Source organism: Coturnix japonica, chromosome 1 (assembly GCF_001577835.2).
Source record: "Coturnix japonica isolate 7356 chromosome 1, Coturnix japonica 2.1, whole genome shotgun sequence".
NCBI lineage: Eukaryota > Metazoa > Chordata > Aves > Galliformes > Phasianidae > Coturnix > Coturnix japonica.
This window is the reverse complement of record NC_029516.1, coordinates 51,918,582-51,936,796: the sequence shown is the minus strand read 5'-3', so window position 1 is coordinate 51,936,796 and position 18,215 is coordinate 51,918,582. Positions and strand designations below refer to the sequence as shown.

The window sequence follows — 18,215 nt, the reverse complement described above, 5'->3', positions numbered from 1 at the left end:
AATGCTTTAATTAGAATCTGTAATGCCAGTTAAATTTAGTGGTTTTTTTTCCACTTTCAGACTTGAATAATTTCACCTATAGTTTCTGATCCATGAATTAATATGCAAGCAGACAAGTATGTGTTGTTTTTTTCCTCATTATTAAATATTGCCTCTATCTACTGAGTATTCAATAGGCAAAATATCCTTATAGTAGAAAGAACTGATTTTCAGTTTAAACAAAATTACAGGTTTTGGGGGGCAGAGAAACTTTTTGTTCAGTTATGACTTTACTGGGATCAAGATCAAGCTGGATGGATAAGTAACAAAATACGTTCTTATCAATTGAGCCTTCTGAATTCTTCATATATCAGAAACTTTCTAATGAAGCACAATGACGTCTACACAAAGTCAGTATCAACATTCAAAACTCTGAAAGCACAAGTAAAACTTAATGATTTGCAGCATAAAGCACTGGAGTATTTCATCCTGGTTAGACTTTGAGAGTAAGGTAGCTCAAGTGTTTTAGTCTGATCTGTTGATGGTTGTATCATGCTATGATGCAGAATATGGGTTACCTTATTTCAGCTGTTAGTAAAGAGAGAACATACTGCCCTAATTAATCTGTGATTAACCTGTAATTAATTTTATCTGTAACTTTTGTACAGTACACACAGAGCTCCTGGTGAAACAGGCATAAAGAGCTCTAAACCTGAAGGTCGAGATTTCCTTCATAGCTTACTAGGTATCATCAGCTTTGAAGCAAATTGGTTATGCTAGGTAAAATGGTGTTACACATTTTTGGGGGATAAGTGAATTTCATATGCTAAGTTCCAGGGCAGTTCCTCTTCCATGTAGACCACTGACATATTGGATTCCATCCTAGCCTGCCAACTGAGTGGAATGTACTCTTTTTTTTATCTCCTAGATAGCACAGCTTGACATGTTAAGGCCCACAAAGCTGTCAGATACCAAATTTTAGCATGGTAGAATCCATTTTTTATGCCATCTTGCATCTGCAGGTTTTATTACAGAAAACACAATATATCAGATGTATTTTCTCACTCAGTTCAAATCTATCTCTTAAAATTATTCAAACTGTTCTTTCTCTCTTCATCTCTCAGTACTTTTCAGGTACTACAATGGGAAGGAGTTAGGCCCTTCCTGTTGCTGTATAATTCTAAGTGCCACCCAGCCTTGAAAATGCTTTTTTTCTTACTTGAATTTAACTGGATGTCATTGTCAGCAACTCATGTGGCTCTAAGTTTATTAAATGATATATTCCATCCTAGGCATTCTTCTTTCCGTCCTCTAGGACAGAACTTCAGAATATGAAGCACAGAAAGAATGTGAATTGTCTTTGCAATTAAGTTTTGAACTTAGCATTGTTATAAGATTTTAGTAATTAAGCAAGAACATAATTCACACATTATATAAATCATGTCTTTGCAGCCTGTCTCCCAGTACTGCACAGAACTTTTGTTAATAAAAACACAGCATTTATGTACAAATACAGGATTTAAAGGACATTCGTGCCTCATAAAAATCTTAATGGAATGAATGTATGCAAATTATGCCTCCTTTTAGATTTGAACTATGCAATAGTAGCCAGTAAATAGTTATGGGATTAACTGACCCCCCAGCCCTTTGTCTGAGACATTCTGTGACAGCTGGCTGTGCATTAAAAAGCAGGCTATACATATGCAGTAGTCACTTCAGTATGCATCCTGATTTGTTAATGATGCACTTGCACCATCTTTTACAATATGAAGCTCTCTCTGAAAGCAATGCCTCCTACTTATTTCCATGGAAAATGTGAAAGATACAAAGAGCACAATAACACAATTTGATAGTGCAAACTCTCCACTACCAAGCACTGTGGGATTTTGAGAGTGATGAGCAAGCTCCTGCACACTGCGCTCATACACATCTGCACCAGCAGAGGTGACCTGTTGTTTCACAGTTGGTACAGTTGCCCACATAGTCCAACTCTCACTGCGTTTGCACACACTGCTTGGTCTCCATAAATGTTCATCAAGCAACAATGAATGTCAGTGGGTGCCATTTTTTCTGCACAGAGGAATTCAGTTCCACACCTTTGCTTCATACACACTTCCATGTCAGATGCCATTCTGTCAGACTGCCTCTCTGGTCCCATCTGTCATGCAGTAACAAAATATAACAGAATATTGGTGGGAAGGTTTAACCTCTACTGCCATAACACCAACATCCACTTCTGATGCTGAGGGCCAGCATACTAAAATTGGAGGCAGTACTTTCAGAGCAGCCCTCAGTACAGAAAATAGCGTTCCATAAACATTACATTATGTGCTTCTTTGGAGGGTTGTAATTTTCAGCACAGTGTGTGCAGTTACTGTAGATACAGCAAACATTTTACTGTGGCAGATGCTTGGAGAAAAACTAGTTCTTGTTCTTATCATGTCATAACTCTCCCTGTCAAGAGAGCTTTTCCTAACTTTCCTGGTTGTCTGGGAGGAGTTCCAAGAATGATGACATTTTAGCTAGGTTTTTGGTGACTTATACTGAAGTTTCTATGTTGGGATTACTTTGAATGTTAGCCTATTTTCAGGTGTTAAAAGATCATAATTAGGCATGCCTCTCAACAAGGCAGAAGTGCAGCTTCATTTCAAGGAAGATCATGAAGGCTTGCTAACAGATTGTAGGAAGGTAAACAGGAGAAGGTAGGAAAAGCTTCTCAATAACCAAGAAGAGGTGAAGTCGTGTCCTGCAGCATCTGTTCATATGAGGTTCTGTTATTAGGAATATTAGCCATATTCATGCCTTATCGCAAGTTTTAGTTGAAGCTATTTTTTCTGATACGCACTTGCAAGCTCTGAACAACTTCATTGCTGGTTCCTTGTGTAGCATTGCATGTTGATGCCACAACAAAAGTAATACGCTTTTGAACAGAAAATTATTTGTCTCAGAAACACATTTCTCACGGTATGAATTGTTTAGCTGTGTTGAGGGAGGGAGGTGTATGTTTTTCTTCCCACTGAAGTCTAATACACATTTTTGAGCATCAGAATAAATACACAGTCCTGTTCTTTAATTTGTTTTGGCAGTTCTTTTAGGGACAGAATCTGTAGTTTCTATATAATAGAAGTTTATAGCATGAAGGAATTGTTAAGGAATCACCTTATATATTTGACCAGGTGAGAGCAGTCCTTGCAGAGTGCTTGTTACCATAACATTCACAAAAACTAAGCATGAGAACAGACTTGATATTTAGAATGGATCAGTGTCTCCCTGGACAGACACTTAGCCATCTGTTTTCATGCTCTGTTTTCCCTTTGCAGTGTAGTTTACCACGCATGTACTAGGTTCAAGCTGGACGTAACACCCTGCCTTCCATTCTTTTAAAAAGATGAACTGTGTTCTCTCTGTTCTTATATAATGTAAAAATGCTCTGCAGTTTTGAATGGACAGCTGGAAAAAAATTCCTGAAAGTCACTACATACAAACTGGAATTAAGCAGTCTCCCAATTATCCTGATTTTCCTTATTTCCAAGCTGAGATTTGTAGTGAGAGAGAGCTATTATAAAGCTTGAGAGTTCTTCATAGAGGAAAGAAGGCTCCCCGCGTCCTCACATTTCTCTGTGATCCATAAGGAATATTATTCTCCAGACAGCCTTTCACCCAGTTGTTATTGCAGAAACATTAGGTGTCAGTAGAAGAAGAAACTTGCTATTTGTACTCAGTTGCCTGTTTGGCAAAGAGCGGTGTTGGTACCCTTTATGATATGCCAGAAACTAAAGACTGTGAAGACTGGGCTGCTGAGTGTGTGCCAGCGACCTTAACCACTGGATGTTTTTTGCAAGGGTTTTGTGTTGGTTTTTTTTTTCCAAGATTAGTATCTGAGTTCAAACTCCTTTCCTAAAAACTGTCAGAGAGATTAATGTAACTGTTGACAACATGGTGTGGTTCCTGTGAGGAGGTCTCTCCTGAGAGCAGAAAACATTTGAGGGCCAGATTTAAGCAAAACAATAGGAATATATTCAAGGGGAAAAACAGCTCTCTTTTCACTTTAGTGTTTTATTTCATGAGCCTGAGAAATGGCAATAAATCTGCATTTTTCCATCTTCTGTTTTTTTCTTTCTCCCTTAAGCTTTTCTTGTTTTTACTTGCTGTGTTGAAAATTGTTTCTAACTCATCTCTCCCCAGGAATAAGAATGTCCAGTTGCCACAGCTCATTTCATAGTTTCATTGCTTAGTAAAGTTGCTGTTCTGCCTTTTCCTTGTTTTGAGCAACAAAATAAGAAGATGAGGTGATGTTGGGCACCTGAAGACAATGTTCATAATTTATTTTGAAATAATAATAATAATCTACATGGATTTTCTTTCTTTATGGTATATACCTGTGGCAACAAGTGCTTCACTATTTGCTTTAAAAATATTCATGTTGATTAATCACATATAAATAATAAACCTAACTTACTTCGTTCTAATTCAGCATTATTCCTATTCCTAGTATTAATCTTGCTTAGCAAGGCGCACAAATTATCCTTAAGCTACTGTTCTTTTTCTGTAGAAACAGGCCTATTCTTCCTTTAATTAGCACTTTCCCTATTAAATTTTCCTCTTTAGCTAAAGTTCACACGTTCTTCATGTGTAACAGAACAACTACTCTTACTGTGGTGTGTAAATATTAGCTGGCATTGAGGCTTAGGCTACAAGTCATATATTCATAACTGATAGAGGGCTGTAAAATAATTAGCATAATTCCTTTCATCTGTTGCATTTTGTTTGAGGTACTCTAGGATTGAATACAGGTGGTGGAAAAACTATGTATCACCTGGTCTCTTACTGATGCTTAAAGGATAATCATCTTATTTTAGAAAATGTTATTTAGTTAAAATTCACTAGCAAATTCAGTTTAGGACATTGTGCTGTTCTCTCATAGAATCATTTCATAAAATCATTTTGTTTAGAAGTCAATAATCAATCAAATACTATCAAGTCCACTATTAAACCATGTCCCTAAGCACCACATCCACACATCTCTTAAATACCTCAAGGCATGGGGATGCCACCACTTCCTTGGCAGCCTATTCCAATGCCTCTCTCCTGAAGAAATTTAAGGTCAGATGATATTTCAAGGCCTCTTTTGGAAAGAGAGGGAATAAAAATTAATGGAATTCAATGTGCTAAAGCTCATTCATGCCTTTCTAATGTACAGTTTTCTATGCCAGTCACCATTCATGTTCTTTTCCCTCACTCATTTTAAAGAATCATTGGGTACTCAACCTGTAAACAGTTTTTGCATTATAAGTGCCTATGTCTGCTGGTGCTATGGTATCGCTTTATATGGAGACAATGTTCCTGGTCATACATGGCAAATGTAATATTTTCTTTATATGAGGCATGTTTTCTGCCTTGTCAATTTATTGAGGATACTCAGCATTCATTTTGGGACAGTATTAGTCATGGTTATTGAATTACTAGTTATACATAACACTGGCTATGTAATAAACAATTATCAGGTTAAGGTATATGACAGGGTTGGGTTTTTCTGATACGTGAACAAAAGTAAAGTAGATCTTACAGCTGCTATGATGTATTAGTACAATAATGTTGACAGGACTAATGTTGCAAAGGAGAGTTTAGCGGAATAGAGGTATACCAAGGGAATAGCTTATGGTTTCAAACTTACTAATAGTGCAGTTTAAACTGTCATTGTTTTTTTTGTAATCCCATATGAACCTAGGTGTCTTGAGTCATGGTCTTGATTTGTGTGTGAAGAAGAAATGTTTTTATAGTAGTATTTCCCTGATTAACCTCTCACAGAATAATAAAATACAGTGAGAAACCTCTTGCTTTGCTCACATTTTCATAGCTGTGTTGTCAGCCTTAGGTCTCATTCCAATCACTAGTGCAGCGACCCACTATGGTTACATAGACGGATAGTCCCTGTAGCTATTAAAATCATCAGTGTGGTAATTTGCAACAGATGAAGCAGAATTTTAATGCAATTGGCACCCTATGCAAGCTGCTAAATGGTAAACCTGGTTGTTAATATTGGCAAGGTGCATTAGCCTGTCTCAGTTGTTACTAAAGAGAAGTGCATATACAAAATGAGCATACCTATCTGATTGCTGCATTTGGCATGCCTAGCTTGGAATAAGAGGAAGAATAAGAGAGTATAAAAAACACAGTAGCTATCCGTAAGAGATGCTGCCAGTTTCTTATCTATTTATTCTGTTCTGCCATTCCCTTTTAGGCCTTTCTGTGTCATACTGTTGTTAAATGTTGATCCTTTTCTTCTCCTTCCTCTCCATCCTCCTTCAAGCAGTGTATATGTGTATAAGTAATCCAGATCACAGTGAAATTCCACTTAAGTTTGTACTTTGAAATACAGAGCTTTGTGATGGACACTGTATTCAACTGGTATTGATTAGTATCCTTTCCTACTGCTACCTGCAAGCTCTGTGTATCTCACATTGCTGCTAATGTTGTATGTTTTGGGAATGGTTTTGAAAGTAACACAGCTGTGAGCGGTAGCCTATAAAATATCTTGGAAGAAAAAAATCTGAATGGCTGGCACTGTTCGCACATTTTATAGACACGTTGGATAATGTTCGGAAACATTTCTGGGCGGTATTTCAGGTAGTAGTAGCAGTATACAGGAATTTTGTTAAGGACTTTCTGTGTGTGCAAGAAACAGAAGTTATCAGAAATCGTTTCTCTGTGCTAAGTTTTTTTTCCTCGCCTTTTATTTTCTCTTCATTTCAAGTGGATCTATTAATAGCAAAGTGTGCGTATTTAGGTAATACCTGTTATGCTGTGCCTTTACCACTAATATATTTTGTGGCTTTTCATGATTTTTTTTTCTTCCATATAACTGCGTTTTAGAGAAAAGTGCATGCACATTTTGCCTTTAGGTTATATGTGCGTGACAAGCAGAATACTATTTACATCCCGATATACTTCAAAATTATTACTTTCAGTTGTATCTATGTTCTAATGCTATTGCTATCGTATAGCACTGTCACCTTTGTGTTTGCTTTACTGCTTCTTTGTGACCTATGTTTTTGAGAACAGAAGTGAGTTCACATAACGTCTGATGGATTAATTAGTACCATATTTATTTTCTTCACATGGAGAGGAGAGCGTGCTTTTTATTTTACAGATGCTTAACGCTTCAGTCAGCTTCTATGTAAGTAATCTTGACACTCAACTAATTTCCCATCATAAACTTGTCACGATGTCTTACAGACATATTTTACTATCTGGATGTTGGGTTTTTTTCTTTACTCCTTAGTAGCCATGAAGGCTTCCTTAATAATTAGAAAACCACGAGGTCTTTGTGCATGGTAGAAAAGCTACATGGCTTTTCATTTTCCTTACTGTGCTTGTTAGTTACTTCTCTGCTTGAGTACATTTTATAATTTTTTCAAGTCAGTGCACATGTAACATTTACATTGTGCAATCATCTCATGTACAAGAGCAGATATTATTGTGAACAGCATCATTTATAGCTCACTTATACCTACAGGAGTCTGCTGTCCCAAACACCACTCTGTTTTTCTGCTGCTTTTCTCCTTCAAAACAGAACTTCACTGGCTATTTCTCATAAACTGTTTGCCTTGTTATGGGTTTTTTTTTGTCTGTTTTTTTTTTTTAATTATTATTATTTTTGTTAATATACCAATTCAATCATAATTTTCTTGTGTCTGGCAATATTTATTTAAATACTTCTCTTTCTACTAGAAATATTTTTGTTTTTGGTTTTTTTTTCTGCAGCTGATGATCCACAAATGCACATATATTCTGGATGTGCTCATCTTCTCTTTTTTTTGTTATGGCATTCTCAGGCGAATGCGTTCAACTCCTTCTGCAGTTCCTCATATTTTCAAAGCAGTGCTGTGGCCGGCTTCATCTCACTTCCCTCTCAGTCCCTAATGGAATGAAATTCTTCTATTGCAATTTTTCTCCTATTGTCTCCTGAAGTTATTTTTCTTCATTTATGCGACTTGTCATGCTAGAATTCCAATTCATGTGTCTTATTTGGCAGACACAGTTTTCCAGATGTTGACATATGTTGTCCTAATGAGTTGTCATCATGTATCTCAGGCTTTGAGCTTGCCAAAGATATGGAAACATTAGTTGAGGATCTCCTACTTGGCAATTCTTTTCAGCTCTCAGACTGTTCCTTTCATTCAGGAACTTATGGTAATTACATATGCTGTTTCTGTCCTTAGGAAGAAGCCCTTTAAGTCTCACTCTGTGAGAGACAGAGATGTCATATAAATTTAGTATTTCCACTTACCCAACTTTTGCCCAGACAGACAGAGGTTTCACCATCACAAGCCAACTCTGCACTTCAGTTCTTTCACTGCTTTAGCACTGATAGTTATAATTCTTTCAACTCCACTGCTTGCTCATGCCCCTCAATACATATGGTACCTACTATTACACAAGTGATTACATCTACTACTTTGTTTTCAGAATCACTAATCTTGGATCCATGTTTATGTACATCTTGGAACAAAGTTATGAACTACCCTACAGATATTTCCCCCTTTAGGAATTAATAGTCTTTTTTTATATTTAGCTCTTCAAGCACTCTTCAAGACAGCATATATTTTTTCCTTTATTGCCATCTTCTTCAGCAAATCACAGAATCATCAGAGAATCATAGAATGGTTTCAGTTAGATGGGACCTCAAGGATCATCAAATTCCAACTCCCATGCCATAATATTTACCCTGTACACACACACACACACACACATATATAATTGAAGATCCAGTAAGTCCAAATAATCTCATCAGTGAAAGAGAGATTTCTCCATTTATGAGTGACAGTATTTCATACTTCTCTTGTCCAGAGACTTCTGTGAGTAGTTAAGCAGGATGTGGAACCAAGTGAAGGAGATCCACTATGCTCACTTGAGTTTTAAGTGACTCTTATTATTTGCTTCTGAAACAAAATTAGACATTAATTCCACCTTTTGATACCACAACATTGAATATTCACTTAAAGCTTCAGGACTTTCTTAAAAAGGCTTTCAGGTTTTTACAATTATTTTTTAGAGGAAAGAACAGCAAAAATTCATGAACGACTTGATTTATATTCATCAGTTCATCTCTTCTTAAGTTTAGATTTCTGATTTTGTCATAGCATCTTTCTTTCTGGGCTTAGCTGTGCAACCAACACAGCAGTAATGTGCTGCTCTTCCTTTCTCATCTGTGGAAGTACAAAGGGCAAAGTGTGCTTAATTACATTAATTATAGGGTTATATGAAAATTATATTTTCCTGTCTTGGTGACTGGCTGGTTCTAGGAGTCCTTGTAACAGTCAAAAGAAGCAGTTAATTGCCCTCTCAGACTATTAACTAATCTTTCCCAAGAGTTAACCAGAGAAATCCATCTAAATTTCAGTTTCAATAGTAAAATTAAGCCATAAGGATGCAGTTACATAGAAGTTTGCCAGGATACTTCAGGTTTAATTGAACCTAAATGCCTTGGTGAAAACTTGCATCCTATTTCATGTATTTTCACAGAACTTCGTGGCAGATAACACATTACACGAAAGCAGGAAAGATTAAATTGATACATGCTTTTAACATGCAACACTTGGACATCCTACCACATCCTTCCTGAAGTGAAATAAAGGCAAGCCCAGAAATGTGTGTCAGTCACACCTCCCTTTCCTTTCAGTCTTTAAGACAGGCATATATTGGAATGGGTTTTGCATACGAATCAGCTGCAGGATCATAGTGTTTGTAGAAAAAATCATATTGTTCCTGAACTCCTGGCACTCCCACAGTGTCGACTGGGTTTTTCATTTTCATTGTGGTGTCACCAGTGAGCATAAAGGCAGAGCTATCTCTCTGTCCCTGTTTAATTCCCTCTCTGCCATTGATTCTCACACATATGGGACTCGGGCGCAGAGCTGAGTGAGGGACACAGAGATGTTTGGGTAGGTAATGCATCTCAAAGAATCCAGTTACTGCACAGGTAAGTAACACTTCCTTTTTCTTTCTGTATAGTCTTGTATAAGATTCATGAAAGGAAACTGCAATGGTCTGTCACTCTGCAATTTCATCAGAACACCTGATGCACTCTGTGTCACATTCTAATATATGTAGGAGGTAATGCAAGTAGCTCCCTACTTAAGAGGATAAATATATTTCACTGTTGGGGTTACCTGCTTCAGCAGTGTATGAAAAAAATTGGGAGCTAACAGTTTTCTTTTTCCTGCTGTAAAGTACCTGTATTGTCACAGCCTCCTCATCTCCAGAGGGCATGTTTTATTCTGTTCATGTTGAAAGGTTTCTAAAATTCTTATTTTCTTCCTACTTGGTAGATTGTAGTTTAGTTTAGTTTTCATTTTCCAGAACAATTTATAGAATTGAAAGTCAGAATATTCTATTTCTGTAGAAAACTCCTTACATAATAGGTAATGGTATTTATGATTTATACAGTGCTTTCTTAAAGTTTACTGCTTCTCATAATAGCGATAAAATATTTCATGTAATTAAAAAGAGGAAAGCCATGGGAGTAGCATGGGTTGAAGTTCAACATGAGCCTATCATGTTTCGGACTGTTGAGCCAAACAATTGGGAAAACATTGCTGGTATGTTAAAAGGCAAATGATGGTTTCGCTTCATTTACTTTTCTCTCTATTGGAGTGTTGTGTTTGAAACAGCAGCATGTGTTTAAAACAAAACAAAACAAAACAAAACTCAAATACTGATCATTTCAGGGTGGAATGGGGTGGAAACAAAATATTTATTTAAAAGTCTCCTGAAATTATCCTTCAGTTTGGGGTGCTGCTGGTGTCTGACTGTGCAGCAGTCCACTGCTCTTCCAGGCATAGATATCATTTTGTAAGGTGGATAGACACATTGTGATACTGTTAAGAGGAAGCAAGAAGCTATTGCAGCTCTTTGAACTGTTTGTTTGAGACAGAAGATGGATGTTTGCAACCAGGCTTATTTTACTTGATGGGTAGTTGACATTTGAGAAAAGTTTAAAATCATCATTTGTAGGCAGTTGTTGTTTTTCTAGCACTGTTGTCTTATTTTAAACTTGCAACTCTTCAGTCTATATATAAAAGTTCACATATTACTTTAGAATAAATATATATTATGTAATCATAGACCTTTGAAGTGCAGGTGGTGTGGTTCTGTATTGCACAGATTTCGTACCACGAGCTGCTCTTTTCCCTTTCTCTCAAGGATTCACCTGTCTGAACAAAGCACTTTGCTATGCTGAATTAACCTCTTAAATGTTGGCCTACGACGATGAAGGGTGGGCATACAATACATGTTACAGTGCTCCATTCTACACTCTTATTTTAAACCAGTTTCAGTTTTACATGCAGCTGTTCAATGCACCATTCCCACTTCTGTTGTTTGAAATGGAGAGTCACACATCCTTGGCTATCCACGAATAATGTCAAGTACAGTTGTTGATCCCCACTGAATGCAGATTGGCAAGTAAATAGTTTTCAAGTCTGCACTGAGTTTCTTGTAAACTTTTTTGAATCTTCAGTTAGACAAATTATAACCATGAAGTAGTTTTGGAAGACTTAAACAGTATTTCAGTAGGCTTTAGAAAGTATTAAAACATGCTCTGCAACAACTTGATTTTTTTAAATGAAGATCTCTCCAGTCGTTTCTTTAGAAATCAGCGGTTACTTGCCTTGTGAATCTGCTATGGAAAGTAACCAACAGCAGAAAGCTTGTCCATCTGCAAAACCCGACAAATGTCATTGCCTTTGCTAGTAGTTGAACTAGCCTTTCTCTATGTAAGAGCAATGGAGCCAGGGGTCTTGTCCTGTTTGGATACAAAGCCTTGCATCTCTGCTGGAAAGTTCTCTTCAGAAGTGATGAGACTGCCAGAACTGGTGTTCATATGGCACTATCCTTGGTGATGTACTGAAGGTCCTGGGGAGCAGCAGTTAAGGAGTAAGGTTAATTCTTTTGAACTCCAGTGATTCATTTTAGCATTAGAAAGTTGGGGGTTTTTTTGTTTTTTTTTTTTGTTTTTTTCCAAATAAGTATCTTTATCCTTAATCTTTATATGGCATGAAGCACAGAGAGACGAAGGAGTAAATATGATACAAAGGGAAATGCAAAAACCAAAGGGAAAAAGTGTTTGATTCTTCCACTACTGCTGAGCTGTCTAAAAAGCCTTTGTGTTAGCTTAAACATGTGCTAATATCTGATCTGAACCATATTATCTAAACTGATCTGCAAGATGAGAAATTGCAGAAATCTTCCATCAAGCTGGTCGTTTCTGATGGATTTGTTAAGCAGTCATGCTCCAAGACATTCACATATATCCTGGGGACAGCCTGGTGTGTAGTCTTCTGTCCAAGCCATTACAGCAGAACTACAGCAGAGGCAGAAGACACAGATTTATTTTCCTGACAATATTAAGAAAATATGGGTCTTCTATGCAAATAAGAGTGTCATTCATTTTGAATATCATTTTTAAAATTATATTATTATCAGTTAAACCGTATTCTTTCTGAGGAGAGTTTCCTTCCGTGGTCTTTGACTATAGGTGGGACTTCTGAACCTGCAACTGTGAAGATGTTCTTAATTGAAGAATGTGTTTTCTGATAATCTTGATACTTAGCTGTCTGAGGTTTAAACTGCCATTCTTAACTCCTAGATAGTTGTTAAAAAAACTTCCTTTAAGTCAGGTCTTACCTGAGCAACAGAAAACTCCATTTGGTTGATGTTTGCTTTTCTCCCCCTTAACCTGGAAATAGCAAGTTGCAAGACTGCAGTGCTTTGTTTTCCCTTTTATCATGCCTGCTGGTGAATGTGTGAGCAAATGGACAATTCTGCGTGCCTGCTTTCTCACCAATTCCAGCTACTCTCTTCCTTTGGAACTGCTTACTAATCTTCATTCACAAGAAAACCTTGCTTAGCTATTCTGTTTAATCTGACAAGATGATGTGCCTGATGCAGAGGGCAAACCCTCTTGCTTTGACATCCTACTTTGCTACTTTTTCCTTCTCTTTACTGTGATCTTCTTCCTATTCTTGCATCGCTTCATCTTTCTTTCACTTGTGTGAAGATAATTTGCCTGCAGTTGCACCTTGGCAGGGAGAAGCACATTTTGCTTGGCATAGAGCTTGGTTGATTGAAAGGCTGTAGATCCAAACAAGTCTTCTTCACCTAGTCTTCCGTCATTTTCCAGGACAATCTGCGTAAAAAGGATGATCGAATTGAAGAATTGGAAGAGGCACTCAGAGAAAGTGTTCAGATAACTGCAGAGCGGGAAATGGTGCTAGCACAAGAGGAGTCAGCCAGGATCAATGCTGAGAAACAGGTCTGAAATCTTACAAAGTCACCGGTAGTCCTCTTAGGAAACAGTAAAGTACTGTTTCCATTGCTTTACTGTGAAACATAGATGGTTTTGTTTGATCAGCTATCTCTGTTCAAGTTTGGGTAACTAAACCCATAAAATCTGCTAAGACTTGTTTTTCACAGGTGATATTTTCTGGGGGGTAGGTGGGGGGAGAGGGTGGAAAGGAAAGAAAGAAAGAAAGAAATACAAGGTATCCTATGCTTTAAAGTATTATTTTATATAATAATTCTTCTGACTAATCTTACCTATCAAAGATATCCTTCTGTATGTAAACGTGCTTACACTCGCTGTGTTGTTCATTGTGCACGTTTAAAAAAGGTGAATTTTGTTACCATGGTCATCTATATGGGCCACAACCTCATTTCATTTACAGTCTCTCAACTGCTGGATAGAAAGACAAGCATATGCAAACTTACACACAGAAAATACACACTCGTGTTGGAATCACAGGTGTAAACTTCTGTCTGAATTTATTCTGTGCCACTGGTCAGATACTCTGAAGAATCACGTGTGGACCAGATTTTGACTTCCATAATTAATCACTAAGAAAACATACCGTATGTAATGAATAAACCTCCTTTAGATTTTGAGAAAGCTTTTGAAGTATAAGGAGCTGAGCCTGGCATTCCTACTGTGCTTTTTGCGAATCTCTTCAGTGTTTTTCCAGTTTGTTCCTCTCCTGACCATAACAAGCAAACAGGGGCGTTTGGTCAGTTACATTGCAATGATGTATTCTTTTTCTGTTATTTAAATGAAAAAGATTTGACTAACTGCATTTTAAAACATTTTTAAAGGGTGGTTGTTTTGTTTTGTTCAACATGTATTTTTATGTCACCTTCTTTTCAGATGTATTTTTATGCTCTTTAGTTAATAATCCAGATTTTCAGGAAGAAAGCAACTCTTGCTCTTTATGCTAGAGTCAGTCTTAACTGTTTGCTGGTAAACATAATTCTGGTTAAAGTATCCTAAGATTCTGGGTAAATTTATGGAAGTTACTTTCAAGAGCGCCTTCTTTCTAAACTTCTTGTAAACTCTAAAAAAATGTTACCTTTGTAGTGAATACCACATAAAAGAGTAGATCTACTCCTCAGAAATATGTATGTATCTCATAAAAGAGCAAGTTTTATGCTGAGGTGCACAAGTCATCAAAATAACATGCAATTCTTACCTACGATGTCAGAATGGTTTAATTTCTTTGTTAGAGGACAGTGACAGTTGTGTTCTTTGAGAGCAGAGAAGCCTGTAGAATTCAACATTTTGTGTGGCTGTGCTCTAAACACAATATGCATAATATTTAGTGAGTCTTTGAAGGACAGCTTTGAAGAACGTTGTATGTTAATTTTGTAATTATTATGTTGATGTTAATGTCTGATGTTAGGAAATAAGTATGAAGGTGAATGTAACCAGTAAATGTACAAAAAATACAAGTATGAAGTAGGCTTGTTCTAGAGGTTTATCACAGGTCATCTCAGTATTTAAGGTGAAGGGTGAGGGGAGCACAGTTTGCAGATGGTTAGTAGCTTGTATTTTATTTGCTGGCTAAGAAACATGCTGATAACATTAACACAAACAAAGTTACGGAGGAGTTTCCTGCGCAAGTTGTCACAATCTGCAGAAGGAAGATTTTTGCACATTGAGACACAAAATAAACCTGGCCAAGGAACTTTTAGCAATAGAGACATGATCAGAAATGTCTTCCATTAGAAGTATTCTGTAGAAGAAATTCTGCAAATGTTTCAAAACAACCCTAGCACAAGGAGTAGGACATCCGAGTCAAAGCTACTGTCAAGATTAATGAAAATATGAAGGTTCTGTCTTAGATTAAAAGAAATGGAATAGCAAGGAAAGTTTCAGTTGCAGGATGGGAAGGATTTGTTCTTAGCCTATTAGCGTGAGGTCCTTGTAGTTATAAGCAAGTTTATTATGCAGAGGACAAGAGTTAAGTCTGGATTAGTAAAATCGGAAAGCGTTACAGAAGTGGAATCTTATTTATACCTGAGACATCCTAAAACTAAAATATGGAAAGTGATCAGTGCTTATGGAGTATCTACAAATTTCCATTATGGTTTTTGAAAACATTCACCAGCAAAGCCTCATAAGGGAGGCAGACAATGAGATCATAATGGTAAGAGATTGATGAAAAGGGAGAATAACTGGTATATAGATTTAATGGCTGTACAATCTGTATGATGAGGCAAGGTGATGGAAATGCGGTGCTTGAGGGTCAATGGAGTGACAGCAAGTGGCTGCTTTTCACCTCAGATGTGAGGGGGATACGTTCCTTCAAATATTTTCCATTTCTTCAATTACTTAAGAGAATGCCTGCCTCACTCTATATTCTGTAGAGTTATGACAGAAATCCTTAGGTAGCTTTGCAGTTCTACAAACACAAGCCTTTGTTTTTGTGTTAGGATATTAATCTTTTGATCTTTACAGGTGATGATATCATTCATAGTCCAAATACAGATTGTATGTGTGAGTTGGAAATTTTAATATTGTCCAAAATGATTATAATGTTCTTATAATTGCATGCTTTTTATTTCCTCTCTTCTGTTTATCTTGTTCTCTACTATTCTGCCACTTCACTGCCTGTCTGAAGCTGTTTAATGAATCAGTGCATGAGGTCAACCATTTTGGCTTTAAGTGGTTCAAGGTATGAGGACATCTCATCTGTGTGTTCCTCTGCCCCACTGTGTATTGCTGTTTTTGTAGCCCTGTGTTGTGTAATCCTACCTTCCATCATCTCATGATAATGTAGTTTGCTGCTGTTTAACAAGCTTCACATTTGAATTACGCTGTCCATGAAGCCACTTAGGATTTCATGGTTCTCAGATACCCGTTTCAGACTAAAACTTTGTGCTATTTAATCCAGTGTTTGATAATATCCTGGCAATGTGTGTTAATAATGGCTGTGTGTTAACACTCAGTTTATAAATGGCAAGATTTCTCCAGCTGATAAATCTTCTTACATATAATGACTTGCATGTTCTTCAACAAGTTCTTTATTTCCAACATACTCAACTGGTTTTGTTGTTTCACACGTTGACTCCTGTATGTAAATATTACAGTATATCACAGCAATGGACTGTGGCGGAATCCATTAGTTCAACACATTAGATTGTACAGCTGAAAGTATATGGAGACCTCTATATTTATTTATTTGTTTTATAAATTCTTTCTGGAAGGTTGTAGTAGAAGACAGGAGTTATACCATAGGAGTTATAACATATATCAATTTAATCACAATGGGGACCGTTCCAGGAACAATGCTTAAGAAGATTTTCTTCATGAAAAAATATGGCCCATTCTGTTGTGTAAAGTCAAACAGAAGAGTTTATTATTATTAAAATTATCTTTTCCTTCCCCTTCCTTCCTTTCCTTCCTTCCTTCCTCCTTTCCTTTCCTTTCCTTCCTTCCTTCCTTCTTCCCCTTCCTTTCCCGTCTCCTTCCTTCTCCTTGCCTTCCTTCCTTCCATTCCTTCACTTCCTGCTCCTTCCTTCTCTTCCTTCCTTCTTCCTTCCTCTCTTCCTCTCTTCCTCTCTTCCTCCCTTCCTCCCTTCCTTTCTTCCTCTCTCCTTCCTCCTTCCTTCCTCCTTCCTTCCTTCCTTCCTCCTTCCTGTCCACCTTCCTTCCTTCCTTCCTTCCTTCTTCCTTTCCTTCCTTCCTTCCTTCCTGCCTTCCTCTTCCTTCCTTCCTCCCTTCCTTCCTCCCTTCCTTCCTTCCTTTCCTTCCTTTCCTTCCTTCCTTCCTTCCTTTCTTCCTTCCTTCCTTCCTTCCGTCCTTTCCTTCCTTCCTTCCTTCCTTCCATTCCTTCCCTTCCTTCCTTCCCTTCCTTCCTTCCTGTCTTCCTTCCTTCCTTCCTGTCCTTCCTTCCTTCCTCCTTCCTCCCTTCCGCTCCCTTCCTCCCTTCCTCCCTCCTCCCTCCCTTTCCTCCCCCTTCCTCCCTTCCCCCTTCCTCTCTTCTCCCTCCCTTGCCTCCCTTCCCTCCCTCCCCTCTGCCCTCCCTCCCTTCCCTCCCTTCCCCTTCCTTCCTCTTCCTTTCCATCCATCCATCTTCAGTTTCCTTCAGATTTGTAGAGCAGTAGTCTCAGAATTTTAGGTAGTAGTTTTTGCTGGTAACAGTGTAACTAACGCTGTTCTCTCATTAATATCAACTCCTGATTAAGTGCAGCCTCAGTCTATACAGTGCCAGCTAACATCTAACTTCTTATCCTAAATCACTGTGGCAGATATACGAATGAAAGACTAGCCATGATTCTTTGCTTTTTTTTTAAAGTAGCTACTTCAATTGAAATTTCTGAGTTAGTAGTCTGATTTTGACACTTTCCATCAGCTTTTTTGGAAGTTATGGTTCTCGGTTGGAAATTTTAATTTACATTAAGTGTATAACACCTATAAATATCTGTAGCTATGCTCGTACAGTTTTATCTTTTTATTCTACATGGCAGGTGTGTCTGCCTAGCCTTTTGAGAAGAAATAAGGTACCAAATATTGTAATCGTAACATACTGTTTAAATATGCTGTCATACGCTGCTTTGTTCTTCCCAATATTTTTATAAACTATTTCAGCAGGATTGTCTTATTTCATGCATACACGACATGTAAAAAGTATTTGCAGCAAAGCTCCTGAAATTCTCTGTCATGTATGCACAATTCAGATACCGTGTCTGTTTGAGAAGGAAAAGTAGGAAATTCATAAATAGCTGGAGCCTTCGTACCAGTTGTCTCTCTTTTTCTCCATCTCCTGTTCATCAGGATTTCACTATTGTAAGTACAGTGACTGCAGAGATGTGAATATTGAGTACAGCCTCTTAGAGCCTTTTCTGCTTATCTGTAAGTTGCTCTACAGAAAGTCTAGCCAAGTTTTGGGTGATACTTCTCT

At 37.5% G+C, this 18,215-nt stretch overlaps 1 protein-coding gene across 12 annotated transcripts in view; it reads left to right on the top strand.

Annotated features, from left to right (window-relative positions):
- ERC1 (ELKS/RAB6-interacting/CAST family member 1) overlaps positions 1–18,215 on the top strand; it is a 274,077-nt gene that overhangs the window by 143,823 nt on the left and 112,039 nt on the right. For 8 of the 12 annotated variants that reach the window (XM_015865493.2, XM_015865524.2, XM_015865513.2 and 5 more), the window contains one exon: positions 13,163–13,294. The exons of the other annotated variants lie outside the window; for them this stretch is intronic. In XM_015865493.2, coding sequence (XP_015720979.1) covers positions 13,163–13,294 — 132 coding nt within the window. The remainder of the gene's footprint in view (positions 1–13,162; positions 13,295–18,215) is intronic. 12 annotated transcript variants of the gene reach the window in all.